At 49.7% G+C, this 27,881-nt stretch overlaps 1 protein-coding gene and 1 non-coding gene across 3 annotated transcripts; both read right to left on the reverse strand.

Moving 5' to 3' along the window:
• Nucleotides 1-5,408: 5,408 nt before the first annotated feature.
• TRNAK-CUU (transfer RNA lysine (anticodon CUU)) lies at nt 5,409-5,481 on the reverse strand. Its single transcript has one exon. It is a non-coding gene; the product is annotated as a tRNA-Lys (tRNA).
• Nucleotides 5,482-8,068: 2,587 nt separating this feature from the next.
• On the reverse strand, nt 8,069-24,060 carry USP11 (ubiquitin specific peptidase 11). 2 transcript variants are annotated; one of them, XM_053891672.1, is made up of 21 exons: nt 23,760-24,060; nt 16,407-16,516; nt 16,075-16,205; nt 15,636-15,753; nt 15,103-15,248; nt 14,920-14,981; nt 14,695-14,794; nt 14,150-14,323; nt 13,900-14,058; nt 13,339-13,563; nt 13,118-13,201; nt 12,917-13,011; nt 11,753-11,959; nt 11,177-11,229; nt 10,750-11,007; nt 10,605-10,675; nt 10,290-10,402; nt 9,125-9,274; nt 8,911-9,026; nt 8,672-8,760; nt 8,069-8,586 (listed from the first exon to the last, which is right to left on the reverse strand). In XM_053891672.1, the coding sequence occupies exons 1-21, from the start codon at nt 23,903-23,905 to the stop codon at nt 8,449-8,451; spliced, it is 2,745 nt and encodes a 914-aa protein (XP_053747647.1). In that variant the 5' UTR covers nt 23,906-24,060; the 3' UTR covers nt 8,069-8,448. The 2 variants fall into 2 exon arrangements, with proteins under 2 accessions (XP_053747647.1, XP_053747648.1); XM_053891673.1 differs by having other exon boundaries at nt 10,765-11,007; nt 23,760-24,059.
• Nucleotides 24,061-27,881: the final 3,821 nt, after the last annotated feature.

The following is a 27,881-nucleotide window of genomic DNA, read 5'->3' on the forward strand; positions in this document are numbered from 1 at the left end:
TGTTTTCTTGTAAATAAGATTGTCTCAGCTGAGGGGCCCCTGGCTGGCTGGCTCGGTCTGAAGAGCATGTGACTCTTGATCTCAGGGTCATGAGTTCGAGCCCCAAGTTGGGTGTAGAGATTACTTAAATGAATTTTAATAGATGTTTTTAATGTTTATTTATTTTGAGAAAGAGAGAGAGAGCACAAGCAGGGAAGGTGCAGAGAGAGAAGGAGAGAGACAATCTCAAGCAGCCTCCCCGCTGTCAGCACAGAGCCCAATGTGGGGTTCAAACTCACAGACCGCAAGATCATGACCTGAGCTGATATCAAGAGTCGGACACTCAACCGACTGAGCCACCCAGGTGCCCCTTTTATATGTATATATATATATATTTTAATGTTTAATAAATATTTTTTTTAAAAAAAGATTTTTAAAATTCAACTGAATACAAGGGCACCACCTGAAGCTTCTGGTATTTCTGTGTCTTGCAAAGATAGAGAAGGAACTCTGTGCTCTTCCATTATGGGAGTTCTGAGAACATGGTGGAGATAGGCATGGAACCATGGAGGAATTTCACGGTAGCAGTCAAAGCAGGTGATGTTCTCTCTGGTTGGAAAATAACCACCTCCGCTTTTTTGACCCTGGGGTAAAACAAAGAGCTACACGAATTGCTGAAATTTGGGCAGGGGGGGTGGGGAGGGAGGGCGGGCAAATTCTTAGAGAAGGCCAGCTTTGTTAAACTGCTTCTTTTTTTTTTTTAATTTTTTTTAACGTTTATTCATTTTTGAGGGACAGAGACAGAATGCAAGTGGGGGAGGGGCAGAGAGAGAGGGAGACACAGGGTCCGAAGCAGGCTCCAGGCTCTGAGCTGTCAGCACAGAGCCCAACACGGGGCTCGAACTCACAAGCCGTGAGATCATGATCTGAGCCGAAGTCGGACGCTTAACCGACTGAGCCACACAGGCACCCCTAAGCTGCTTGTTTTCAAACCTCATGCCAGAACCGCTGAGCGCATAGCCATCCCAGAGACATCCCTCCCTCAACCATCCTGTGATGAAGAGCCTGTCACAGACTAAAACGGCATTAATCCCACCATGGCAGGGTGCAAAGAGAGAAAGCTAGGAAATGAGATGATCTAACATAATGAACTAGGGGCGCCTGGGTGGCTCAGTCGGTTAAGTGTCCGACTTCAGTTCAGGTCATGATCTCACAGTTCGTGAGTTCAAGCCCTGCGTCGGGCTCTGTGCTGACAGCTCGGAGCCTGGGGCCTGCTTTGGATTCTGTGTCTCCCTCCCTTTCTGCGCCTCCTCTGCTTGTGCTCTCTCTCAAAAATACATAAATAAACACTAAAAAAATGTTATAGGACTACATTTCCCTGTTTTTTGAGCTTACGCACGAACAAAATCAGTAGGAGGACTGAAAATGCTTTCTTTCTCTTTAAACAAATAAAATTGCGTTTTAGCACGTTAGAAGGAATAGAGTAGTAGAAAGAGTTGGGGCTTCAAAGAGAAGACCTGGCTAAAAGATACTGCTTATTTGTTACATGACCTTGGGCAAGGGCATCTGTTCATATGGCAACAATAACACCACATTCCATCGCGTTACCACGACGGCAAGTGAGAATGTATTTGGAATTTCTGAATTCCCATCTACGTTATTGTTTTCATGACAGAACAGTACAGTTTTTAATAATTATTAAAGGGTTTTTTTTGTTTCCAGGATAGATCCAAAAGCATATTTTATTTTGAAACACATGCTAACTTCACTGAAACTCACAGCCCTATTCATACGTTGCGAAAAGAAAGGGTTGACTGAAAGCCAAGGGCAGGAGCTTGGGAAAAGGCAGCAGTGTTTCCAAATGGATCTAAAACCTGCTGCTTGCAGCATGGTCTCCTTTTGGAAGGCGGATAGATCCTCTCTACCCCTGCCCCACTTCCAACTGGGCACAGAAAAGCCTACTGGCTGAGGGAGGGAGGGAGGGAAGGAGAGAAGTCCCTTAGTGAGTATCTGCTAGAGCAAACCCAAACCAAACTTTTGTTAGCATCTAGAATGGAAGGAATCAGGATTCTAGAGCTGCTCAGAGATTAGGACGTGGATCTTCTATGGGGGAGAGGGGGGAGGATGGTCCCTTAAAACCCTGGTTTCCGGGGCACCTGGGTGGCTCAGTCGATCAAGCACCTGACTCTTGGTTTCAGCTCAGGTCATGATCTCATGGTTTGTGAGATCGAGCCCCGAATCGGGCTCTGCACGGACAGCAGGGAGTCTGCTTGGAATTCTCACTCTCCCTGTCTCTCTCTGCCCCTCTCTCACTCACACTCTTTCTCTCTCTCTCAAAATAAATAAACATAGATAGATAGATGATAGATAGATACTCATGTTTATATCCATTTTTGTCCAGTTGTTAAAGAAACTTTTTTTTCTTTATGTTTATTTATTTGTTTTGAGAGAAAGAGGGAGTGTACCAGTGAGGAAGGGGCAGAGAGAGGGAGACAGAATTCCAAGCAGGCTCCACAATGTCAGTGCAAAGCCCAACACAGGGCTCGAACTCATGACCGTGAGATCATGACCTGAGCTGAAATCAAGAGTTGGACCCTTAACCAACTGAGCCACCCAAGCGCCCCAAGGAAACTTTTTTCAATACAAAGACTACGATGTATTATAATCACACAATTATATATATATATATATACACACACACACACACACACACACACACACATATATGTGTGTATATATATGTATATATAAATATATATAATAAATATATATAATATATATAAAATATATATAATATATATATATAAGCATTTCATGAATGTATCACTTTTTCTTTCAGATTTAAAGAATTTGAAGAATCCAACAGTGTTAAAAATAATAATTCAGTGTATATGAGGTTTTTACAATCCGTGTTTCCACATCTTTTAGTACCTAAGATTACAAATATATCAAGACACAAAGTTGGAATAATTAATGGGCTAAACCTCATCTCAAGAAGTGAGAAAAAAAAAAAGAGCTAAGTCGATTTAACAAAGTTGAGGAAAAGTACTTCTGCTTCCAGCCATGATGGAGCCACAGGGACAAGACTTACTTTCCTGTCCCAAACGACAATAGAATCAGAAATAGTTTTCAAAATACTGGACCTCAGGAAATGAAGGACAGTGATCCCTAAGAAGCAGGAAACGAATGAGCTGTGCCCTACGAATTTCTCAGCTTACTGCCTGGAGGGATTGTCCTCAGCTTAGGGAGGGGAACCCAGACAGAGCCCAGCAGACCCCTCGACTTGAGGAGCCAGAGCACAGAGTCCGTGGAGACCAGGATGGCTAGAGTCCATAGGCCAGAGTAGCAGAGAGGAGGGTTCTCTTCGAACAGTCAGCGAAGTATCAGTCAGAGCACGTGTGTGTGTGGAAACTGCCCGAGATGGGGGAAGGGGCCATCCAAAAGGGTTATTAGAGGGAACAGTGCCTGGCATTCACCCAGGGTGGGGAACAGTGGCTAATCCAACCAGCAAGGCTGGAAACACTCATAACGCACAGGTCATGGGCTAGAGGACTCAGTGGCGGGGAATGGAACAAACACGTCTAGAACAAACACGTCTTTGGAACTGCATAAGAGGCCATAAAAGCAAGACGTGAGACTAAGAAAATCAGATGCATTCCAGAACAAAGCTGCAGGATATTTAAAGGAAGATGAAAATATCCAGCAACTAGTGAGATAAAATTCACAATGCCTACGATCCAACCAAAGATTACCAGAAATGTCTTTGCAGGGAAAGACCCATTATAAGGACAATCCTCAACTAATCAAAACCGACTTAGAACTGGCCCTGATAAATCAGCAGAGAAAGTCATTAATGGTTATTAGTATGACTGTAGTCATATGTTCAAAAAGTTAAACAGATACACTGAGGATATAAAAAAGACCCAAACTGAGCAGGTACAATGCCCTGGTGGAAAAATCGGGGTGCCTGGGTGGCTCAGTCGGTTAAGCGTCCGACTTTGGCTCAGGTCATGAGCTCACCGGTTGTGAGTTCGAGCCCCGCATCAGGCTCTGTGCTGACAGCTCAGAGCCTGGAGCCTGTTTCAGATTCTGTGTCTCCCTCTCTCTCTGCCCCTTCCCTGCTCGTGTTCTCTCTCTCTCTCTCTCTCTCTCTCTCTCAAAAATAAAATAAACGTTAACAATTAAAAAAAAAGAAAAATACACTAAGATGGGATTAACAGCACATTAGGCATTGCAGAAGAAAATATTAATCACCTCGAAGGCACAGCAATAGAAACCACCGAAAATGAGACACATGGGTGTGCCTGGCTGGCTCAGTGGGTAGAGCACGCAACTCTTGATCTTAGGGTCATGAGTTCAAGCCCCACATCAGGCAGAGAGGTTACATACATACATACATACATACATAAGATTTTCTATATGAAAAAGGGAAAGAAAAAAGCATCCAACTTCGGCTCAGGTCATGATCTCAGGGTTCATGAGTTCGAGCCCTGTGTCGGGCTCAGTGCTGACACCTCAGAGCCTGGAGCCTGCTTCAGATTCTGTGTCTCCCTCCCTCTCTGCCCTTCCCCCACTTATGCTCTGTCTCTCTCTCAAAAATAAACAAACATTAAAAAATTTTTTTAATGAAAATTGCATCAGTGAAGGAGAAGAGAGAGGGGAACTTCAGAAAAAAACATTTGAAGAAATACTGGCCAAAATGTTTCCAGATTTGACAGGCACTAGAAATCCAGAGATCCAAGGATCTCAAAGAAACCCAAACACAAGAAACGTGAAGAAACTACGCCAAGGCCCATCATAATCAAACTGCTCCAAACCAGGGCTAAAGAGAAAATCTTCAAAGCAGCCAGGGAAAAAAAGGACATGCTAGGTACACAGGCACAAGGAAAAGGACGGCAGCAGCCGAGTAACGGCAGACAGCGGAGTAAGGTCTTTAAAGTACTGAAAGAACTAGAAACTGTACCTAGAATTCTATACCCATGAAAACCTGTTTCAAAAAAATAAGGTGAGGGGCGCCTGGGTGGCTCAGTCGGTTAGGTGAGCGTCCCACTCTTGATTTCCGCTCAGGTCATGATGTCACGGTTTGTGACATCAAGCCCTGCATCAGGCTCTGCGCTGACAGTGTGGAACCTGCTTGGGATTCTCTCTCTCTCCCTGTCTCTTTCTGCTCCTCCCCTGCTCTCTCTCTCTCTCTCTTAAAATAAACGAATAAGCATTAAAAACCAAAAAGAAAATTTAAAGGATGTCCTTCGGGCAGAAGGCAAGTAAGTGACAAGTGACAAGTGACACCAGATGGAAATCAGGACCGTCAGAAAGGAATGAAAAGCACTGGAAATGGTAACTACGGTAAGTATGGCATGGCAAATATATTCAACTCCTTTTCTTACTATTTAAATCTCTTTTTTGTTTTCAATTTTAAGTAGGCTCCATGCCCAACGTGGGACTTGAACTCACAACCCTGAGATTAAGAGTCGCATGCTCTACCGGCTGAGCCAGCCAGGCACCCCTATTTAAATCTCTTGAAGGCAACCGACTGCTTAAAGGAAAAAAACCAAGGCATCTTGGGGTGTATAACATATGCAAAAGTAAAATGCGCGGTAACAACATAAAGGCTGAGCAGGGAGAAATGGACACACTATGGAAAAGTTCTTATATTAAATGCGAAGTGGGATCCATCACTTGAGGGTAGACTTTGCTATGTTAAACATGTATACTATAAACCATATACATCAACACACACACACACACACACACACACACATACCCCAAGCAGGATTGACAGAACAAACCATGTCAGAGCTCTGGAAAACAGAGGATTCCAGGGACACTTTAACTTCTATCCGTTATATGTTCTATTTATTTAAGCTCTATGCCCATCGTGGGGCTTGAACTCACAACCCCAGCATCAAGAGTCACATGCTCTACCAACTGAGCCAGCCAGGAGCCCCTGTTTTAAACTCTATCCAATTCACCAATTCCCTCCTCGGCTACATGTAATGTGTTGTTGTTCAACTCATCCACTCGTTTCTTAAATTTAGTTATTATCTATTTCAGGCCTATCACTTCTACCTGGTTCTTTTTCAACTCGTTTTCATTTTTAAAATGTTCACATTTCTTGTTCACTTGTAATCATCTTTATTTCCATGACCAGAGTATGCACAACAGTTTTACATTGACCCCTGAGAATTCTTTTTTTTTATCAAAAAAAAATTTTTTTAATGTTTATTTTTGAGACAGAGAGAGACAGAGCATGATCAGGGGAGGGGCAGAGAAAGTGGGAGACATAGAATCGGAAGCAGGCTCCAGGCTCCGAGCTGTTAGCACAGAGCCCGACTCGGGGCTTGAACTCACAGACCATGAGATCATGACCTGAGCTGAAGTCGGACGCTCAACCGACTGAGCCACCCAGGCGCCCCTGACCCCTGACAATTCTTGATGCGAGGCATCTCTGTGAAACTGTCTGTTGTCTCTCACTTCTCCTGATTCCTTTTCTTTAAAATAATTTTTTAAATTTTACTTATTTTGAGAGAGAGAGAGAGAGCATAAGCAGGGGTGGGGCAGACAGAGAGAGACAGAGAATCCCAAGCAGACTCTGCAGGGTCAGCGCAGAGCCCAACATGGGGCTCGAACCCACAAAACCATGAGATAAGAACCGGAGCCAGAATCGACTGTTGGATGCCCAACCGCCTGAGCCACCCAGGCGCCCCTCACTTCTTCCTGATTCTTATGCATGGTGTCATTTCAAGACATTTTTGGTTAAATCTGGGAAATTATTTGAAACGGATTCACTTTAGGAGGGCTTTGTCCGGGACTGATTATGCATAGGTAAGGACGTCTTCCGGTACGGAAAGCCCATTCTGAGCTAGGTCTTTATGCCTGCTTCCTCATCTGCAAAACGGGGTCATAGTGTTCAAATCACATGGTGTCCGTGAGGATTAAATGACAACATTTTTGAGTTCCCGGATCCGGTCGTACCCAGAACTAGTTATTTGTTTTTGCCTAAGTCAGGTCGAGTCGGGTTTCTCACAGCGACTACCTTGATTCTCACCTGTGTCGACAGCGCAACTGGGAGGTCTGCGGGTGGTAATGCCGAGCGACCCTTGCCAGGGCGGGTGTTGAGGCGGTTACTGTGGGAATGGTCCATTGAGCGCCACCGTGCAGGTCCCTCCCTTGGTGTGAAGGGCTTGGGGCTTTTGTTTAAGTCCACATACCACACATCCGTCCACACCGCCCCACCCCACAGCCCAGTCCACAGCTGCTCCTTAGAGGAGCCAGTTCTTAGAGGAGATGGCGGGCGCCTGAGTGGGGGGGTCAGGTGGGGGGCATCCCGTGTTTAAGTGGTGTCTGTCCCCCAGACACGCCATGCTGCTCCCATTCTGGGGCACGGTGTTCCACTTCCCTCTTTGGGTGCAGCCGGAGGGCCCCTGCCTGGTGGGGGAGCTGCGGTCATGGTGGGGTGCGGGGAGCGGGGAGGCTGAGTGGAGGGACAACAGAGACAAGGCACGGTTGTCCTGCTGGGTTAGCTGATCTGGGTCAGGTGTGCCACCTCTGTGGTTCTCGGAAGACACTGCTGGGGGGGGGGGTCTGTGGTCTGGTCAGTATCTTTGTGTCCAGAAAGCACACAGTGGCCCACACGGATGCCCGTGTGTTCTAGGCGCGCCTTTCCCACATCGGCCGTGGGGCGGGCTGCGTCCAGAGATTTCGGTCTCGCGTCCAGAGAGGTCAAACGCCCCCCTCCAGGGACCAACACCAGCGTGACTAACCACGCGTGCCAATTCCTGACAGCCTGAACGATGACTCAAGCTGTGCCTCAGTTTCCCCATCTGAAACTGGAGACAAGCCCCGCCCACCCCGAGACCGGCGTGAGGACTGCGAGTCAGTGTGTGAAACGCCCTGGGAAACACTGGGCGTGCGGCTGGTGCTGGGAATCGTGCGTGGCGTCCAGATGGTGCCGGGAACTCCCCCAAAGTCGTTGCGCGACACGCAGTCAGAGCATCACTCGTCACACCCCCCGCACCCAGTGAGCACGCGTCAGCACACAGACACCCGGCTGGCACTTGGTACGCAGCAAAAAAAGCACATTGTCACGGAACACACTGGCACTTTATATATACACAGCGGAAGGTACAGGGTCTCGATAAGAAAATACACTCTGTGTTCAGGTGCACCCCACCACCACCCCCTCGAAACACCCCAGGTGGAGGACGGAGGGAAGGGGACAACCATAAATAGAGAATAGAAGGGAAGGTTACTGCTCTAAGGGGCAAACACAGGCGGGGGACACACGGCCGGGGCGAGACACCACCTCTTCTTCCCCGGGAGAGAGCAATATAGCGGCACAGGAGAACAGCAGCCACGACTAAAGCCTGCGACACCTGGCACGGGGCACCTAACACGGGGCTGGGGGGCAGGGGCGGGAAGGAAGAGAGCAGAGATGGCTTCCTTCCCTGTGGCGGGGCCGGGGGCCCCTCAGTTTACATCCATGAACTCAGAGTTGGGTGGGGAACCGCAGGCAGGGGACGCTGGGGAGTCACGTAAGCCGGGCTGGGGCTGCTGGCGACGTGCCACATCCTGGCGTTGGTAGAAGAGGACATAGGCTGCCTTGGACTGCGGGGAGAGGACAGGCGTCGGCACGGACCTGGGGCGCGGTGGGGGGGGGGGAGGGAGGAGCGAGGAGGGAGGGAGGGCACACCTCGATCTGATTCTCGGTTACGGGCGACACGCTGTTGTCGTCGAAGTAGTGCCACTGGCCGCTGTCCTTGTTGCAGGCAAACGTCGTGTCTGTAAGAGAGGGGCGCCGTCCGCACCTGCCCTGCCTCCCCGAAGAGCTTCCCGGGTCCACCGCCCACCCCTGCTCACTTATCTTAGTCGCACGCTGAGGACATCCTGCCCCCCGACCCCGGGCAAGCCCTGCCACAGCCCCGCACATACAGTGTCCGTCACGCAGGCCCCCGTAATGGTTGGAAACCGCGATGAGATCGTATTTGTACAGCTCCGGAGCCGACTCGTTCTGTGGCTTGATGACAAACTCGGAGAAGTCCAGGTCCCTGTGGGGGAGGACAAGGTCACTCCCAGAACGCCTCTTCCCCTCTCCCTGTGCCTCCCCCCTACACCTTCCTGCCCAGGCCAAGGCCCCAGCCCAGACCGGATGGGAAACTCCACAAGGGTATCCAGCTTCTCGCGGGAGAACTTGGTGTAAGAGAAACGCTTCAGGTGGATAATGAGAGTCTCAGGCAGCATCCACAGGTCCAGCTTCTTGGTGGCCAGCTGGTGCTGCTTGCAGGTGGGACAGTACCTACAAACACAAGAGCACGAGTAGGCACATGCGTGCGCACACACACACATGCTTAATGAGCACCTACTGCATACTCTTTTTGCACTGCGTGGCCCCCACGGGCCACGTCTGGTCCACAGAGATGTTGCCCAGCCCTTCCTTCCGGCCCGCCCGTCACTCTAGCGTGCCCTCTTCACATCTTACAATCCTGTCATTCGTCAAGTACTGTCGGGCTCTTACGCTAGTGTGCGCTTTTGTTTGGTTTCTGGTCCGTGGGACGTTCGTCTCATTCTAGAGCCTGTGTCCCTCTAACTTCTCCGAGTCACCCATTCGCTCACTCGCCAGGTGTCTGCTGACAGCCTGCTGCTGAGTCCTTTGGCCGCTACTTTGTATTTCTGTTCCCTTCCTGCTCCACCGAGATGCCGCTCTAATGTTTGAGACTGGCTTCATCTTTTTGGTTGTCCCTTTATGTTTTGTTTGCTTATTCTCTAAGGATCTACCGAGTGCCTCCTGCACCCCCCACACCATTATGATCGTGAGAACAGACACACAGCACAAACTTAAGATCAGAAATCTTCATTCTCGAGGGTCTACTCCAACGGAGAAGACAAATCATGACACAAAAGGGGATCTAGGATATGACGTCAGGTGGTGTTATGGAACCGCAAAGAAAGTGATGCTGGCCTAGGCAGAAACAGAGTGGGGAGGGAGCGGGGTGGGGGGCGGAGGCACGGGCTGGGGGGCCTGGCTCCTAACAGGGTAGTAAGAGATCTCTGATGAACTGACATTTGGTCAGAGACCTGAGCAAAGTGAAGGGGTCAGGTCCCGCAGCTATAACTGGGGGGGAGAGCATTCCCTCCCGGGAGAAGGAACAGCCAGGCAAAGGCTCTGACGTGCGACTAAGCCTGGGTATTGGGGGTCAGAGTGGCAGGAGGGCCTGAGTGAGGGGCGAAGGATGAACATTTACAGGTAGGAGGCATCTGGGCAGGTCACACCCCCCCACTACGTCCCCAGAGGCCCCGTTCTGGCCGCTCACCAGGGGTTTTCCTTCTCCAGAGTCTCCACGGTGGTGAACAGCTCAATGCACTCCTGCAGCCGCACCGGCGCCTTCTTCAGCACGTACCCCACGCAGTCGTGCTTCACGTAGCCCTGGGCCAGGGGAGCGGGCGACGGGTGAAGGGGACGGGAGGTGGAAGACACGTGCCCGTGGCTAAGGGCATGGACTCTGAGGCCCTGGGAGCTCTGTGGTCACGACTTGGAGGAATTTGGGGGGGGGGGGGAGGCGTGGGTGTGAAGGGTTGCGGGGGCACAAGTGGAAAGCGGCCCCTCCCACCCCCGGGATCTCGTTTACCTCAGCCTCCACCTCGTCATAGTAACGCTTCTTCATCTCTGGCTCCCAGTCGATGGCGATGTACGGCTGGGCTGGGGGCGAGGGGAGGTGGTCATGGGCCCTGCTGCCAAGGAAACCCCCTCCCGCATCCCCCACCCTGGCTCACAGCTGAAGGAGACACCATGGGTATCCTCGTTGAAGGTTGAGCGGTCGCTGGTCCCGTTGGAGTTCACCGTCTGCAGGGTGAACAGGTGCTTGCGCCGTGCCCTCTGGGGCCAGTGAGATGGTCCAGGGGAGTTGTCCACAGGGGCGCGGCTCCCGCCTGCCACTCCACAGCTAGGCCCTGCCTGCTCCGGCCCGGAATCCTGGGAGCTGCCCCCAGCCACACGTCCGGGCTTGGGGATGCTGTCCTTGTCCTCCATATCTGCCAGGATGGGGTAGGGCAGCAGACGGGTCCGTGTGAGCCGGGGTGCCGGAGCGGTAAGGCGCATCCAGACAGAAATACCCCAGACCCCCCAGCCGCTGACCCTCCCTCGTGCCCGGCTTGTACAGACCCTCATCCTTGTCGATGCTCTCTCCTGCCTCTTCCTCACCTTTCTCGTCCCCGTCGTCTTCGTCATCCGAGCTGGGTCTGGTCACGTAGCGCCTGCCAAGAGAGCAGAGGAGACTCTGGAGGAAGGGCACGAAGGCAGGCCAGCCAGGGCCCAGGATTCCACTTCGCTTATGATGGGAAACCACCGGCAGGCCCACACACAAGCAGTTGTTCGTGGTGAGCCCAGATGGGCTCAGGAGAGGATACAGAAACGCCCGAAGAGGCGGCTCGACAAGGTGGTTGCCTGCCTAAGGACTCTAGATTTTAGGCACAATGGCAATCCACCAGTGAGGACACAAATCACCACGCCTCTCCAAGGAGAGAGTAACGAAGTACCAAAATTGTGTGTATTTTGTCCATTTTGTTGACTCCCGTTATCTCCAACACCCAGGAAAGACTGTGGCAGAGCCAGAAGTTTAGACAAAGAGGAAAAGAAAAAAAACCTAAGAGTTGCTCTCTGGCCATGTTAAACTTAGCTGTCTCCTGCAAGTGGCAAGGGGTGGCAACTCTGAACAGCTCGACACCCGGTTCTGAGTTCAGACCCACCTTCCCCCTGCCCCCCAAAAGGCAGACTCACGAGAGGCGGTACAGCAGGATGTGATACAGGGCGTCCCAAGAGAGCCGGTCACGGGGCACCGACACCAGGAGCGGGTGCCCGAAGAGCATCAGGCCGTAGTAGGAGTTGTTGTAATCCCGGGCTGGCGTGCGCTCCCGCAGGTAGATGGGGAGCACCACGTCCTCTCTCGAGTTGTCACCAATAGCAGACCTGCCCGACACCTCGTATCTGTGGGGGGGGTGAACATGAGGCCACACCTGCTCAGGACACTCAAGAGGGGCCCGTGGGGGTGCCTGGGTGGCTCAGGTGGTTGAGCGTCTGACTTCAGCCCAGGTCATGACCTCACGGTTCATGGGTTCGAGCCCTGCGGTGGGCTCTGGGCTGACAGCTTGGAGCCTGGAGCCTGTTTCAGCTTCTGTGTCTCCCTCTCTCTCTGCCCCTCCTCTGCATTCATGTGTGCTCGCTCTCTCTCAAAAATAAACATTAAAAAAAAAAAAAAGAGGGGCCTGGGGACTCTGCCCCACGTGCTCCCACCACTCACCCCTAATAGCCTGAAAATATTTTTTTTAAAGAGCCACCCAGTGTTTTGTGCTTTACAAACTGTTAGATGACACAGCACTTTGTTGGTGAGACGGTTCATAAAGCACTCTGGCGTTCTGAAAGTGCTGAGGAGACTAACAAAATTTTAGCAACAAAGGGATCTAAAATCGTTTTTTGTTGGCAAACACTCTTTGGTTAAAAAACACCTTTTCTACTCATGACCCCCTTTCTCTTTCAGTAACCCAGAGATTTCAGATTTGTTCTGAGTGCTCTTATGCTCAGAAAGTGTCTTAGGTGCTCCCTGTTTCAAGCATCGCTTGTGGCTTCCGAGGACCGCAATGTGACTGCAGTGTAAGAAACGCAGACCAAGCGTGAGGTACTACTCAGTGACTGCTGAACAGAACACAGAATAAAGAAGAAACAGGAACCTCCATCACATCACAAGGAAGAAAATACCCAAGAACAACCCGGATAAGGACCTGTCGTTCACCCTGCTGACGGCCCAAGCCTCCCGGCCTGCTAAGGCACGTGGCCAAAGCCCTGCACAAGGCAGGTGCCCTGCAAGTCAGGCCAATGGGGGACAGGGAAGTTGGTTAAAGAGGAGATTCCTGGGGAACCCCTAGCTCCCCTGGTGCCCTCACTCACATGAAGATATCATCTCGGTCCAAGATGCTGCTCAGAGACTCCTCCAGCTGGTAGATCTTATAGAAACGGTGACTGAAGACATCGGCCACCATCATCTGGGAATGGAAATGCAGACAGGAGGCCGGGCAGCCGACAAGGTCATCCCAGGCCCTCACCTCCCTGCCCCTAAATCCCACCCTCCCTGCGCCTGCAGAGCCTCACCCTTTCTGGCGACACGCCGGTGTGTTTGGCCAGAGCCACACACAGATCCGAGATCTTGCCTTTCTTGGGGACCACGAGCCGATGCTGAGGGAGAAACGGTACCCACAAAAGAGCAGAAAGGCGTGTGGGGAGTTAGTGAGGGCAGCGTCAAGGTGTGGCGGGGTCATCAAACAAACTGGCTACTCGGCCCGTTATGTCCCCGCATCACCATTACCCCGTACCTGCTCTGGCTTGCGGCGAGGGTCCATGGAGACAAAGAAGACCTCCATGACCCTCTTGTGGCTGACAGGCAGAGGGACACTGAGGTAGCAGAAGGGGTCGAAGGTCACAGACACATTGCCACAATCGGGGCACACCAGCGTGGACTTGAAGAGACCGTGGAAGGTGTCCACAATCACAGAATCGTTCCGCCGTTTGTGGTTCTGCCAGGCCTCCTGAGCCACCTCCTGTTGACAGTGTCATGGAGGGTGGCAAGGTTTGCCCGGGGCAGGGGAAACCATAGTTTGGGGTGGATGTGCATGTGGGTGAGGTCAAGGTTAGCGCCATGGCGAAGTCCAGAGACAGAGTTACAGCTAGAGCTATCTGGAGGCTGTGCCCAGTCAGGCTGCAGCTTATATAGGCTTATTTAACTCTGGGCTGGAGCCAAGGCTGGGAATGGGCTTGGAGAGGAGGTCGGCGGGGGGGGGGGGGGGATCCCCCAGGGAGGCCAGAGAATCCCTGAAGCAGAGGCCCTGGAGGTTTTAACGGGGCTCTCAGGATGGGGGTCTCTGACGACTGCCTACCTGATCTGGCCGGCCAGCCGCGTCGCACAGCTCCACATATTCCTTCTTCTTGACACGATTGAGGTCCTCATGCAGCCCATCCAGGAGGAATGACAGCAGCTCCTGTGAGTCATGCTGCTGGTAGCCCAGAAACTGGGACGCGAAGTGGCCGACCTTGGTCTGAGAAGATGGGGCAGGGCCGTCAGAGCGAGAGGGAGTCAGGAGCGGGGGTTGGGAGGGCGGGCAGGGGCAGCCTGGGGCCGAGTCATACCTTGAACACATGGGGCACGATGGACCGGTGGTGGCCGGACCAGGCCTGCTTCACCAGGTCTGCGTAGGCCTCTGCGATCTCCCCCTTCATGCCCAGTGGGTTGCAGAAGTTGAGTTCCTCCAGGTAGCGGTTTTTGAGGAAGTAGTCGGTGAGCTGCGGCACGTTGCTGAGGCACTGTAGGACACAGGGCCCGGGAGAAAGAGGCAGAGAAAAGGAGGGAGGAGTGACCACGGTGGAGACAGAGAGAAGGAAGAGAGGAGGAAGGAGAGAGAAGGGCCAGGGAGGTGGGGAAGAGAAGGTAGCAGCATTTCAAGAGGAAAGAATATGGCGACAAAGGAGGGAAGATCCAGCAAAGTAGGGGCCAGCGGAGGGAGAGGGTACTAATGCTTGGGGGAGGGCTGTGGGCACGTCAAGTCAGACTTGTGGGGCCCCAGCTTGCAACCTGACCCATTGCCCTGCAGCCTCCCCCCCCCGCCCCCCGACAAATCCTGGTCACTTGCAGCCCACCCCTGTGGCTCTGCCAGACACAGGCCTAATCGCCCAACCTGCAGGGCCGAGTTCATGAAGCACGTGTTGCCCAGGTTGGTGAGACCACAGATGCCTGGCTGGCCCTGGAATTCTTCATCCTCCTCCGATGCAGTGCTCCTGGGGTGGGTGAGAATCTCTTATCAGCCAAGGGCCAATGACGTGCAGGTGAAATGGGCTCATGAGCTCAGCCATTCTACCTGCCGTGGGACCCCACCCCGGGCCAGACCCCCCGCTGGGCTTACACAGCCTGTTGCTGGGCACTGGGCCAAGTGCCGTCCTTGTTTCGGGTCTCCATGATGATCAACTGGGTTGAGAAAGAGAAAGAAAAGCAGGACAGGCCTTCACGGAGGGCCTGCGGGCACCGAGCCCTCACTTGCCCCAACCCGAGCACAGCCGGTGAGCAGAAAGGCCCTCCCCACCCTTACCTGCCCAGTCTGAAGGGCAGCCTCGAGCAGTGTGACGCGGGTGTTGCACAACCTCTCAAAAGAGCCCTCCGCGTTCTTGATCCACAGCCTTGTCTCTTCCTGGGGATTCACCAGAAATTGCTCTCGGGCGGTGCGCAAAACTAGGTCTGTGGAGGGTAATGGAGCACGTTCGAGGTCTTCCTGGAACCCCGAATGACCCATCTCAGCATCACACCCTGACTCCTCCTCACAGACCCTGCACACTCGGTCAATACCTTGTGTCCTCGAGGGGTCTCCAAATGACTGATCCACACTCAGGACTTGAGACCCCCAGCCAGTATCATCTGGCGTACCATCTAAGTCACTGGGACGCGGCTCGCATACCCTGAGGACTCCAGGGCACTCGCTCAGGGCCTCTGCCCAACTTGACGGATACCTTCTTGGTCCTCCGAAGTCTGACCAATGCCTTCTCAGTCTGTCACAGCCAAACCCCACACATTCTTAGATCCCTGACCTGTGGGCACGCCCACTCACGCCGCAGCCCTCAGACTCACCAACGGAATCTGTATGGCTGAATTGAGCCGTGTAAGGTGTGTCCATATCACTGTGCCGGACAAGCAGCAGTTCTACTGGATACACCTCGATCTTCTGGACGCCGAGCAGCTCCACGACCTGGAAGGTGGAAAGGTGCAGACACAGGTGTCCCCACACAGCACACACACACAGACACAGGCACGGTGACCTCGGAGATGGGAGGAGCGTGCCCAACAGACGAGTGCACGCTTGGGACACACTGAGATACCTGAGGGCAGAGGAGTGCAGACAAGGTGTGTCCACACAGTGCGTACGCGCGCACACGCGCAGACACACGCGCACACACACACACACACACACACACACACACACGGGTCTAGACCCCTCTTGGGTCTACAAGGACTTTCTCCTACCCTGACCCCCAAGAATCTCCCCTGAGCACCTCCCCATCCGCCGTACCTTGCGTTCAATGGGGGGCTGGCCATGCTCTAGACCATACCAGTTGACCAGGCAATGCCAAGCATCCGCTGGGAGCAGCACATAGTCCTCACTTTCCACTAGTCCCCTCTTGAGGCGCCAGTTTACCTGGTCTGCAGGGGGCGGGGTGTCAGGGGGAGGCGGCAAAGGAAGAACCAGGGAAGGAAAGTGGTAAGTCACTCTGGCCATCTCACCAGTGACGTCCCTCGGACGGAGAGTTTTCTGATTATTGGCAGGGACAGAGGGGACAAGAAACTTGTTTCCCAGCCCAGGGCTGGGCTGCAGGGGGGAGGAAGGAGGGAGGGGCCTGGTACCTTCAAAGAGGTCAGCATTATTGATGCAGCCAGGGAAGGCGGTGGAGTCCTTGTCTCCTCCCTGCACATACACTTCCCACTGCTTGTACCAGTGCTGCTCCACGAGGAACCTGCACAAGACATGGAACACGAGTGATGCACGTTTACCCGGGCTTAGCGGTACCAGGTCCCATGGATATTAGACCAGAAAGATCAACACATCGGAAGTCAAGATGCCAAGTTTCACGTACACCTACAACTGATACGTCGTGTGTTGATTCTATCTCAACAGAAAAAGGAAATTCCTCCCAGAATTCAACATGAAAGATAAAAGTTTCACCATCATGTAAAAATAATTAGAAGCAAAATTTATTCAGTGAAACCCAGATTTGGATAGATTACCTACCTGCTTAGGATACTAAAAGATTCCATTAAAAACAGAAAAGGGCAAAAATAAATAAATAAATTAATTAATTAAAAAAAAAAAACCAGAAAAGGGCAAAACCCAAAACAAACCACAAATCCATACTCAGTGCCAGGAAATATGAGGTTTTATTATAGAATAATTAGGCTGAATATTATGTTATTTACAGCTAATTTTATAAGGCTTTAGCCATTCATTAAGTGTGGAGTGTTTGTAAAGGACAGATAAATAGAGGATAAGAAATAATCACTAAATTCTGGAAACCTGCTCAGAAATTAAGAAGAATCTAAAATGTTAAAAGAATCAGGTTTTCCTTCAAAAACTACATATCACCATTTTTCATCATTTTTGTGTTTAGGATTTATTTTGGCTTTATAATAGATTTCTTTGTTTTAACGTTTATTTATTTTTGAGAGAGAGAGCGAGAGCGAGTGCACGAGCAGGGGAGGGGCAGAGAGAGGGGGGGAAGAGAGGATCCAAAGCGGGCGCAGCACTGACAGTAGAGTCCGAAGTGGGGCTTGAACTCACAAACTGCAAGATCATGACCTGAGCCAAAGTCAGGTACTTAACTGACAGAGCCACCCAGGCACCCCTGTAATAGATTTCTAAGCTTACAGTGACTAGCTTGTCCTTTTTTAAAAATTGTGGCAAGTGTACAGCTGGGCCAGCTCTCTTTTTAAAAGAGAAACTGTTATATCACTACACCTATGATAAACATTTAGGACTGCTGAAGCCTGCCTGTGTAAAATGTCATGAGCGATTCTCAAGTCTGGAAAAGACAACCTAGAGTAAATGCTAACTGAATGTTTAGCAGTTAACTGTTCCGACCCCAGGGCTTGGACCTCAAAGCTTACATACACTGACACACAACCCTGGTCCCACGCTCACCCACAAACCCACGCTGCTATGGGATTTTTGACACATTAAAAAGGCTGTCTCAAATAGGTACTTTTTAAAATATTACAAAATTGATGAAAAACATCTAACACTGTATTGATTCGTTTTCCAGCAATTTAACCCTATACACGGGATTCTTTAAAATGGCAACTTTCCTGCGCTTATGAAAGGATGAGGGAGGTGGGAAAATGGAGGGCTACCAAAACCTTGCAATGGTCACAAGTCACCCGAATAGGCACACATTTCTGTGCGATTTCACTGTTTTTGCTACACCGACCCCCACAGACCTGCACATCTCACTCATGCCAGGAACACGCACCCCCCACCCCCGCCCCAGTGGCTCATGCCACAAACCTCCCACTGCTATTCTGGAATACCCCATCACTGGCCCTACCCCTCCACCACTCATACCTGTAAACCCGCCGCCCCCCAACCCCCGTGGCTTTCACTGCCTCCACAGACGGTCTATGAGGTTAATTTCTTTGGAAAAGATCCATGCAAAGGGAGGCACCCCTTGACTGTTCTTTAAGAGCTCTTTAAGGAGAATTAACATTAAAATTGCTCTGTGCATACACCTGAAACTAACATAACACTGTGTACCAACTGTACTTCTATTAAAAAAAATCACTCTGCAGTGGTAAGCAAAACCCCCATACCTGACAACATCCTTGATTTCTAAAGGTTTCACAGAAGACCGAAGCTTTATGCCAATTTTAACAAAATAAGACTATCTCGCTTCTTCAATTCAAGGACACTTTACAAATGTTTAACATCTCTGAAACTGGGATGCCTCATAATCTGTCAGCCCAGATGGCAGTCATGACAGAGTTGCCACTGTCTGATGGGAAGGCACCCACAATGTTATATTCACCCCTAGGTAGTGGATTCAGGAGGATGCTATACGTGTTGGAAATTTCAATTCTCTAATTTCTTGTTGCTAGTATCTAGAAATACAACCCATCTTGCTAAAGTCACATGTATTTGTGTTTCCTCACATTTTTTGAAGTGATTATGAAATAGATGCTTATGGGAAAAAATTTAGTTACGAAACAGTATTTTCTGTCCTCTGGTTTTCTCGCGTCTGGAGAAAAGGAAATTAGTCATTTTGGTTAAGATAGCAATTTACCTAACAGGTTAATTACACTAGATACAATAATTACACAGAGAGGGACGCCTGGGTGGCTCCGTCGGTTAAGCGTCAGACTCTTGATTTCGGCTCAGGTGGCAATCTCTGGGTTGTGAGATGGAACCCAAAGTCGGGCTTTGCCCTGAGCATGGAGCCTGCTTAAGATTCTCTCTCTCCCCCTCCCTCTCCCCTGCTTGTGCTCGCTCTCAAAAAAATATGGATATAAATTAAGAGAGGATATCCTACCTGTTTATTAAAAGCTTTCTTATGCAGATGGAAAATGTAATACTACGTTGTTCTAAGTTTATTATTTATGTGTCTGTGCAAGCCTAAATAGATGTATATAAAGGCATATAAATTAATCCTTTAACCACACGCTGTTACATGAATGACATACCAAAGGAGAAAAATTAGAATTTGGGCCTTTTCTGTAAAATGACATTTTTTTAAATTAAAACTTTTATTTTATCTATCCTGGGGGGGAGGGGCAGAGACTCCCACGCAGGCTCTGCAATGGCAACGCAGAGTCCGATGCGGGGCTCAAACTCATGAACCGTGAGATCATGACCTGAGCCGAAACCAAGAGTCAGGTGCTTAACTGACTGAGCCACTCAGGCGCCCCTGTAAAATGACATTATTTTATGCCCAGATTAGAAGTTCCTTTTGTATCACCAAATTATTAGCTCTTGGTGTATTCTGACATTCTCTTAACTCATTTAAAAAATACTTTAGCTCATTTTTAGAAGAGATCCCTTACTTAAAAAAACGTTAAGCTTCTAATAATCTTTGTTACTTATCACTGCAGTTTTTACAAAGTTGACTGTAAGTATTTTTTTTGTCCTTACTTCAATTTATATCTTTTCTTTTCTAACAACTATTCTTGATTTGTCTTTGCCAAATTCAGAATAATAATGTTAAAATGTTCTTTTATGGCTAAACTGTCTCTGGGACACAACACAAAGATTTGCTCCTTTGCCCTATGAAAGGAATGACAACAGGTATAATTAGGTTTAATTAAAATTCTCCAAGTTTCAATGACCCTAACATTTTTATAAAAGTTCTTTCATTTTCCAAACTTAGTATTTTTTAAATTTTATTAAGTTTGTTATTTTAATTCTAGTATAGTTAACATACAGCATTATATAAGTTTCAGGTGTACAATACGGTGATTCAACAATTCTATACGACTCAGTGCTCATGATGATAAGTGTACTCTTCAGCAAAGAGTATTTTTAAAAACGACAAATCGAAAAATATATCTTCCTAGCTTATAATTATGTTAATTATAGTTAGGCCCGCTAATATACATATCTTTTGATAACTGCATACTTTTCAAGCTAAAAAGCATCCTCCTGTTCAAGCAACAAAGACTGGTACAGTAACTGTCTACCAAAAGATTCGCTACTCCAGGATTGTAAATGCACAAACCCTTTCCCCCTGGTTCATGAAAAGTCTGAACAAGTACTAGAGGCACGGACTCAATGAAAAGGGAATTACCAGAGGCCTATTGTTTATTTCAGTCTTTCATTAGCTCCAGAAGTCAAGGCACAGCCACATTGTTTAAGAGCTATAGCAGCAATCACCAACCAAACGTGTGAAGAAGCACTGATCTAGTTCGAGGGTCTTCATTAAACTTAATGGCCCCTTGGGCCGTGCAGACTTGTCCATTGACAGAAAACCCTCAACATTTCTAGGCTAAGTCCTTAACCTCTAACAGAACACTATTACTTGCCCTCCACACATCACTATCCATTCCGCAACACTCAACCCAGCCACACTCCTTCCTTTACCTGAACAAAGAGCCCATTCCTTGCCTGCTTAACTGTTAGACTACCCACACCCTGCACAGACCTTCTAGAGACTCTCTCAGCTCTCCCTGATTTAATTATGTTTGCAGATGGTTCGTCCTCAAAAAGAAAGGTTGGAATTTGCCAAGGAAGCTATACTACCATAAATTTGAATTTACTCTTAGAATATAAGTTTCTATGGAGAAATCAAATCGGTTCAGATAGCCAAATTAATTAATTGCCCTTGCCCAGATCTGCCAGCTGACAAAAAGGCACAAAATATTAATAATGGTATTAGATATATGATTTGGGGATTAGTCCATGACTTTGAAATGCTTTACACATAAATTTCCTGACCACTACAGCAAATCTCTGTAAAATGAACGGCACATTAAAGAACTTTGAGATGCTTTGCTCTTACCTAAGTAGATAAACATTTAAAGAATGGAGTTAAGGAAAAATGCTTCATGATATCAGCCACAATAGCAGAGATAAACTGGCTTCAATACTGAACCACCATTTGGTGGGGGGTAATTTTTTTTTATGGACAGGATGTAATTTTTAAAATCCACATAAAATTAACCATTTTCAAGTGATCAGTTCAGTGGCATTTAGTACATACACACTATTGTCCAGCCACACCTCTACCTAGTTCCAAAACATTTTCAACACCCCAAAAGGAAACCCACACATGGGGGGGGGGGTGGAATTTAAAGGGTACTGTCAGAAGGAGGCTGTAAAGGCAGGATGCAGCAGGAACCAAAGTCCCCACGCCTTTCTGAACACATCCAAATGAACTATAAAAAACATTCCAGTTATTGTTTATTCTCAGGATGAAATGAGGCTTTTCCTTGCTGGAGAGCTACAGCGTAAGGGTTAAGAAAAAAAAAGATTTCGTCTTCTCTATTTGGGGAATCTCAACTTGTCTCTGTACTCTCCAGCAACAGGGATATACATTCACTAGCACTGTGATTAAAGAACTCTGCAAAATGAGCAAACCTCACTTAGAAAAACCCTCAGGTGTGACCATGCTTGCGATGTTTGAGGAATATCCAATATGGCCGGATGGAGAGAGTGAGGGGGTGGGGGGGGCAGGAATCAGAAGCGAAATCAGAAAAGCAATCAGAGCTGGGGACCAGCCTCACTGCAAGTCACTGTAAGAATTTCTGCATTTACACTGCAGGAGAGGGGAAGCTACTGAAACGTTTTTGAGGAATAGATGGGCATAAATAGGTTTTTAAAAGAATTACTGTGTACGGAAAGAGAAAAATAGTTCCTTCACAGCGAACAAACAAGGCAGATACCACCTTCACCGAATGATCAAGGCTAACGTCACCAATGACGTCATGTGGATACCATATACCACCTGATATGATGCGAAGGGCACAAGGTACGCATCCAGTACGATTTCATATATATCCTCCTAAAATAAAAGCTTAGACCACAAATGCGATTTAGGAATGCATACAGAAGTGGAAAACGTTGACAAATTTAAAAATTCACGATAACAGTTTCCCGTGGCACAGGAAGGGGGATTTTCATCTGGGAAGGGCACAGGATTTCTTAAGGTAACGGTCTGAATCTTAATCTGAATAGTGAATTCACAAATTTTTGTTTTATTATTCTCTATTTTTTTTTTACTTTGAAACAGACTTGAGAAAAAAAAATGCAAAAACAGTTTTTATAGAGAATTCCCATATGTCCTTCATCCAGATTCCCCAAATGTAACATTTTCACCATTTGCCCGATCATTGTTTCTTTAAATACATCTTTACATACACTAGTTTTTTCCCAGCCTTTGCGAGTAAACGGCTTACACGATGGTTCATTATCCGTAAATATTTCGATACGTATGCCCTTAAAAAAAAAAAAAGATACTCCCTTTCATAACCACAATACAATCATCCAAAGCAAGAAATGATCAGTACTAATAGCTAATCTGCAAACCTCAGTCAAATTTCACCAATTTTCCCATTAACATCTTTTACAGTAAAAAAGAGAAAATTAATTTTATGGGGAAAAAATCCCCTGATTTCTGAGTAATTTATTTTTTCTGCTCCGGGATCCAATCCAGGATCACACGTTGCATTTAGTTATCATGACTCTTTAAATCCCATTAATTCCTTCAATCTGGAACAGTTCTTCATCCTTTGTCTTTCACGACCTTGAAATTTTTTAGGACCACAGGCCGTTTACTTTTACAGAATGTCCATCAATCTGGGCTACGTAAACGCTTTCTGCAACCGTTTTAGGTCTTACGTATTTCACAATTTAACAAATGAGATGTAACTCGGCGAGCAAGAAATTAAACCCAGAAACAGTACATTACATGCACTGGTTAGCCAAGAAATCAGTAAAACAAACCGATTTATCAAGATACGCATAGACATTTTTCTAAATAGCTATTTCTCCGGATTACAAAAACAAGACAGTACTAAGACAGAAAACAAATGTAACATCGAAGGCCCCTCCCGTGCCAATCACCTGCACTTTCTCCCGTCCTGGGAAGAGGGCCTCGGCCAGAGGCAAAAACCTCGCCGCGTCACAAACTTTGCTCATTCGCAGGCGCCATTTTCTGCTTCACAGGCACCACCTCCCCTCTGCAGTCTTTCCTCGGCCTCAGGACACGCCCCTCGGCCCACGTCACAAGCCTCGTTCCCAGGCGCCAGCTCCCTCACCGCGCAGGCTCCGACTTTCTTCCCCCCGCCCACAGCCCTAAGGTTTGGATTCCGCTCTCCTGCCTGACGTCACCCGCTCTGCCTAGCTCTCAGACGCCGCCAAAAAACCGCAGGCCGCCCCAGCCGCCAGAAGCTACTTTAAGCCACGGAGACCACACACCACCCCCCCAGGCCCCCGCCGCCAACACCGCCCCCTTCCCAGGTTCCGAGTTCCACCTCGCAGGCCCGGCTCCACCCCCATGGCCGTTTCCTCTCAGGCCCCTCCCCTGCCTCCCCACAACAAACCCTCTCCTGTTCTCAGGCCTCAGGCGCCACCGTGCAGGCCCCGCCTCTTTCCCAGACAAGGCGATCCACTCTCAGGCACTTCCCCGCCCCCATGGCAATTATTCGCCACGTCCCCCACCGCCGCCAACGCCCCCCACCGTCCCTTCTGCGGAGGCTCCGCTTGCAGCCCTGCCTCACCAGCTTTCCCCGGCCCGCAGTGGACGATCTCGCCCACTCTCCTTATTCTCGATCTGGAGCCACTGGCTCTCCAGGCCCGGCACTGCTTCGTGTTGTGGCTCTTGGTCCTCGGCCGCAGCCGCTACATTCGCTGCGACCGCCGCCATCACCGTTCGCCCTCCTCTCCCAACCACCGCAGCTGAAGATAGGAAGAGGCCCCTCAATTGCCACTTCCGGATTCTGGTCCCGGAAACGGAAACAGAGCCCCCCAAATAGCCGGGGGTCTACTGCCATCTTGGAAAGGGACCCCGCGCTCGGACGCGTGGAGTGGCTAGGCGGGTATCGGGACTGAGTGGGCGGTGACCTCTGCGGCCAATAGGCGGGGTAAAACCTCCAGTTGGGAACTAATAAAGACAAAGGTGTCTTGTAGGATTCTAACGCCATGTTGAGTCGGGGCAAAAGGTTGTGTGGAAAGGTGGAGGCAGTGGTCCCCGATATGAACGAGGACATTTTGGGGAGTACTTAGGGGCGCAAAGGTTCCAGGCTTTCTCGGTCCCGTGCTCTGCTGGGGACCGCGGCCCCTACCCTGAGAGTTTTTTTTTATCCTGACCAGAATGCCCTTCTTTCATTGCACTACTCTTCCCGTCCATCAAAACCTAATGCAAGAAAGGTCACCACCCAGGCCTGCGGGCCACCTAATGCAAAAAAAAAAAAAGGTCACCACCCAGGCCTGAGGGCCGCTTCCCTGCCTGAACTAGATTTATTCTCTAGACAAACGTGTTGAAGGCAAGTCAGCCTCAGGCTCAGTGTATTTGTTGGCATTATGGCAATGATAACTAATGATAGTTGGCCCTGTTTAAGTGCTTTATTGCACGGTAAATAGTAGCGTTAGGCAACAGATAAATATCACTGTCCCCTATGGGCATCAATGGGTCAAGCTGAGGACTGGAAACGTTAATTCATTTTGCCCCAGGTAGTAAACTGCTGAGCTGTAGTTCAAACTCAGCTATGATCTTAAGCACCAGGCCAGAGATTCTCAACCTGTGGTTCTAGGATTCCTGCTGGTTCAGGAGACCTTCTCAGGGGGTTCACAAAGTCAAAACTATTTTCACAGTACTTCATTGTTGTTCTCTCTTGCGTGTGCGGTGGAATATCCTGAGAGGCTACATAAGCAAAAGCTCTTTAGAGGTCTTCAGTTTTTAAGGCTATAAAGGAATCGTGACCGCAAAGTTTAGAACCTTTGCACCAGGCCAGGGACTTCTCGATCTAGGCACTATTGACATTTCTCTGTTGTAGGAAGCATTGTACAAGGAAGCATTAGTTGCATCCTTGCCCTCTACCCACTGGATAGCAGTATCATCCCCTAATTTGTCTCATCCCCAAAAGTGTCTCCAGAGATTGCCAGTGTTCCCTGGGGGGTGGAGATGATCTCTGGTTGAGAACCACTGCACTAGGCTCTGGCATCTGCTAGGGCTCCCAGCCCTACCTCTAGATAACTTTAATATTTCACTCTCTGGCTCCCTGCATCTGCCTGCCTATTGGCTGTCTCCACCTGGCCATCCCACAAACTCCCCAAGACAGGCTCATGATTCTGGCTCTGGTTCAGCGACTTCCTTATTATCATTCATTCCCACAACCAAGACCACAGCTCGCCTCCCCCCACCTCTAGCTTGCTGCACATAGCTCACTGGGTCTGGCATGTCCAGAACACCCTTCTCCTGCACAATTGCAACCCCCACCCACCCATACACATCACAATTCACCTCTATCGTCGGTTAACCTCTACAGGGCAGGGATTGTGTCTTTATTACTGTGATTCCAGCCCCTAGCCCAGACCTGGCACAGATGAGGGTTTGCAACTCAGTTGTGCAAACTGAGGGAGAAAAGGGAGCAACCCTTTCACCTGGGGGGTGGGGGGTGTCTCTAAAATGGCATGGAGTTGGGTCCGGCACTTGGCAAGTAGCTGCTCTTCAAGCCTAGCTGAATCTTGTCAGATTCTCTGAACTGCCTCTCCTCTCCTCGTTGCCCCTCTACAGACCACCCCACCCCACCGCATTTACCAGGTAGCCTGCCCTTCCTACAATCCAACAAGAGGCCTCCCTCCCCAGGCCTAGACCGTTTGGTTTCCAAAGGCCAACCACCTCTGCACACACCAATGACCCCACCACTTCCCAGAGCAGTTGGGTGAATTCTAGTCCTTCTAAGTTTGGCCTGGCAATCCTGTCTCCTTTTGCAAGGCCCTCATCTTCCCAGCCTCCCTTGTTGCCAGAGGTGACCATATCATCTTATTCTAGCCACAGAATGGCACAGGAAGCCTGCTGAGGGGCTTGTGGAAGGTTCAGCTCTGTTACAAGGAAACAGGGAGGGTGTCCTGTTTTCCTTGCTTGCTTCCCCATCTCTGGGAACATGGAGAACCCTTACAGTTTTAAGGCTGCAAGCGGAGAGCTCACCAAAGTGCTTACAGGGACACAGTGGAATGATCCTTGGGCCACCACTGCTGAACTTCAGTAACCAGCCTCAGTTAGGCTTATTCTCTGCAGTATTTGCCTGGCCCTGCCCATGCTCCTCTCTTCTGCTTGCAGTCTATCCTTGGCTGTGCCCAGAGGTTGGGACAGAGGCTAGAGCTCCAAGGATGGAGAAAATCAAAGCCGCAACTATCCTCACACTTGAGGCCAAGTCCCACGGTGCCATTTGACCTCTGGTCTCTCACAAGCCATTGCATCCTTCTCGGGTTCTCTCACCCATGCCCATGGTTTGTTACTTCCTGGACACCAACAATCCAAACTTCCAGCTCCATCCATCCACCGATGGCCCCAATCCTGACTTTGACCCATGTATGAAGATCCCCCTACCTACTCAGCAATCCAAAATCTACCCTCCTCTCATATTCCCTCTCCAACTGGCCTGCCTCATGGTGTCCAGGTCTGACGCATGGTGGTCATACTGGGCCTGCCTCACCTCCCCACCTCCTGGTTGTATGGGGCCTTGCAAGTCTTTCAAACAAACAGCCTCTCTACATACACCTGTCTCCCATCTATCTGGCTTCCTCATATTCTTGGGTACATCTCACTCTTCCCTCTGCTTCTTAGTTCATCCTCTATTCAGCCTGCCCTGTTTCAACTTGACGTTCTACTATTGCATGTGCAGCCCCTCCAATGCCTTCCATAGTCGTGACATGTCCCTGGCGAGGTATGAATTCTCCAAAGTCCCAGGACTCACCTTGGACTGAGCCCACCCCCACCCTTGCAGGGACTTGCAATCAGGTTTTTCACTTTAGACTTTTTAATATTTCATACAGCGATTATGGTGCATTCAGGAACCCAACCCTCCAAACCCCACTAGGAGGGCCCCCACCCCAGCCCTCCCACCCCATTTGAGGGCCCCAGGGTTTAGAGTGGAGGACGGGGAGGTAACCACCCATCTGAGACTGACCCCAGAGACTGCCCCTGCCCTGCCTCACCCTCCCCAGGGGTTAGGGGCTAACACTTGGGCACAGACCCCCATGCGCCCCTCTGCCCCTGCTTGTGCACATATATACACTATGGCTCCTTGAAGAGTTGGTCAGTTCCTGGCAGGGCCCCTACTCAACAGCACCGAGTGGGATGGGGGCAGGAGGGTTGGGCTAGGGAGACCCTGAGAAGGAAGGAGGCCCCAGCTATGGGACTGTAGGAGGAAAGAGTGGGGGCCCCCCCACCTCGTCCACCTCCCAGAGAGTCTCCAGTAGTCCCCAGGTCCCCCTGCAGCTGAGGATGGCAGGCGGGGGGTAGGAAGGCGAATGGTCGAGGCATGCTTTCCCTTAGCCGACCCCAGGGTCTGGTGATGGTCAGGGTTCCAAATAGGGGCTGTGTCCCTGCCTTGGAAAGGCTGGGAGCGGGGCTTCATTGCACAAAATACTGTGGGAGGGCCACACGCAGGGGGTGGGGCCCATCCATTCTGTATACAGAGATATTGCATTTAAAAAATGAAAACCTCATTTAAAATAATTAAAAAACAACAATGAATGAAACAAACAAAAAAAGGCCCACACAACATGAGGCAGGTGGGGCAGGCAGGAAAGCAGGCAGGGGAAGCCTCAGACCCAAGGCATTGTCATGTCTTGTCTGAGTCGAGATCCCCAGCCTGGGCTAGCTCCGGACCCCTGGC

This window comes from Panthera pardus, unplaced genomic scaffold (assembly GCF_024362965.1).
Source record: "Panthera pardus isolate Hobbes unplaced genomic scaffold, ASM2436296v1 HiC_scaffold_27, whole genome shotgun sequence".
NCBI lineage: Eukaryota > Metazoa > Chordata > Mammalia > Carnivora > Felidae > Panthera > Panthera pardus.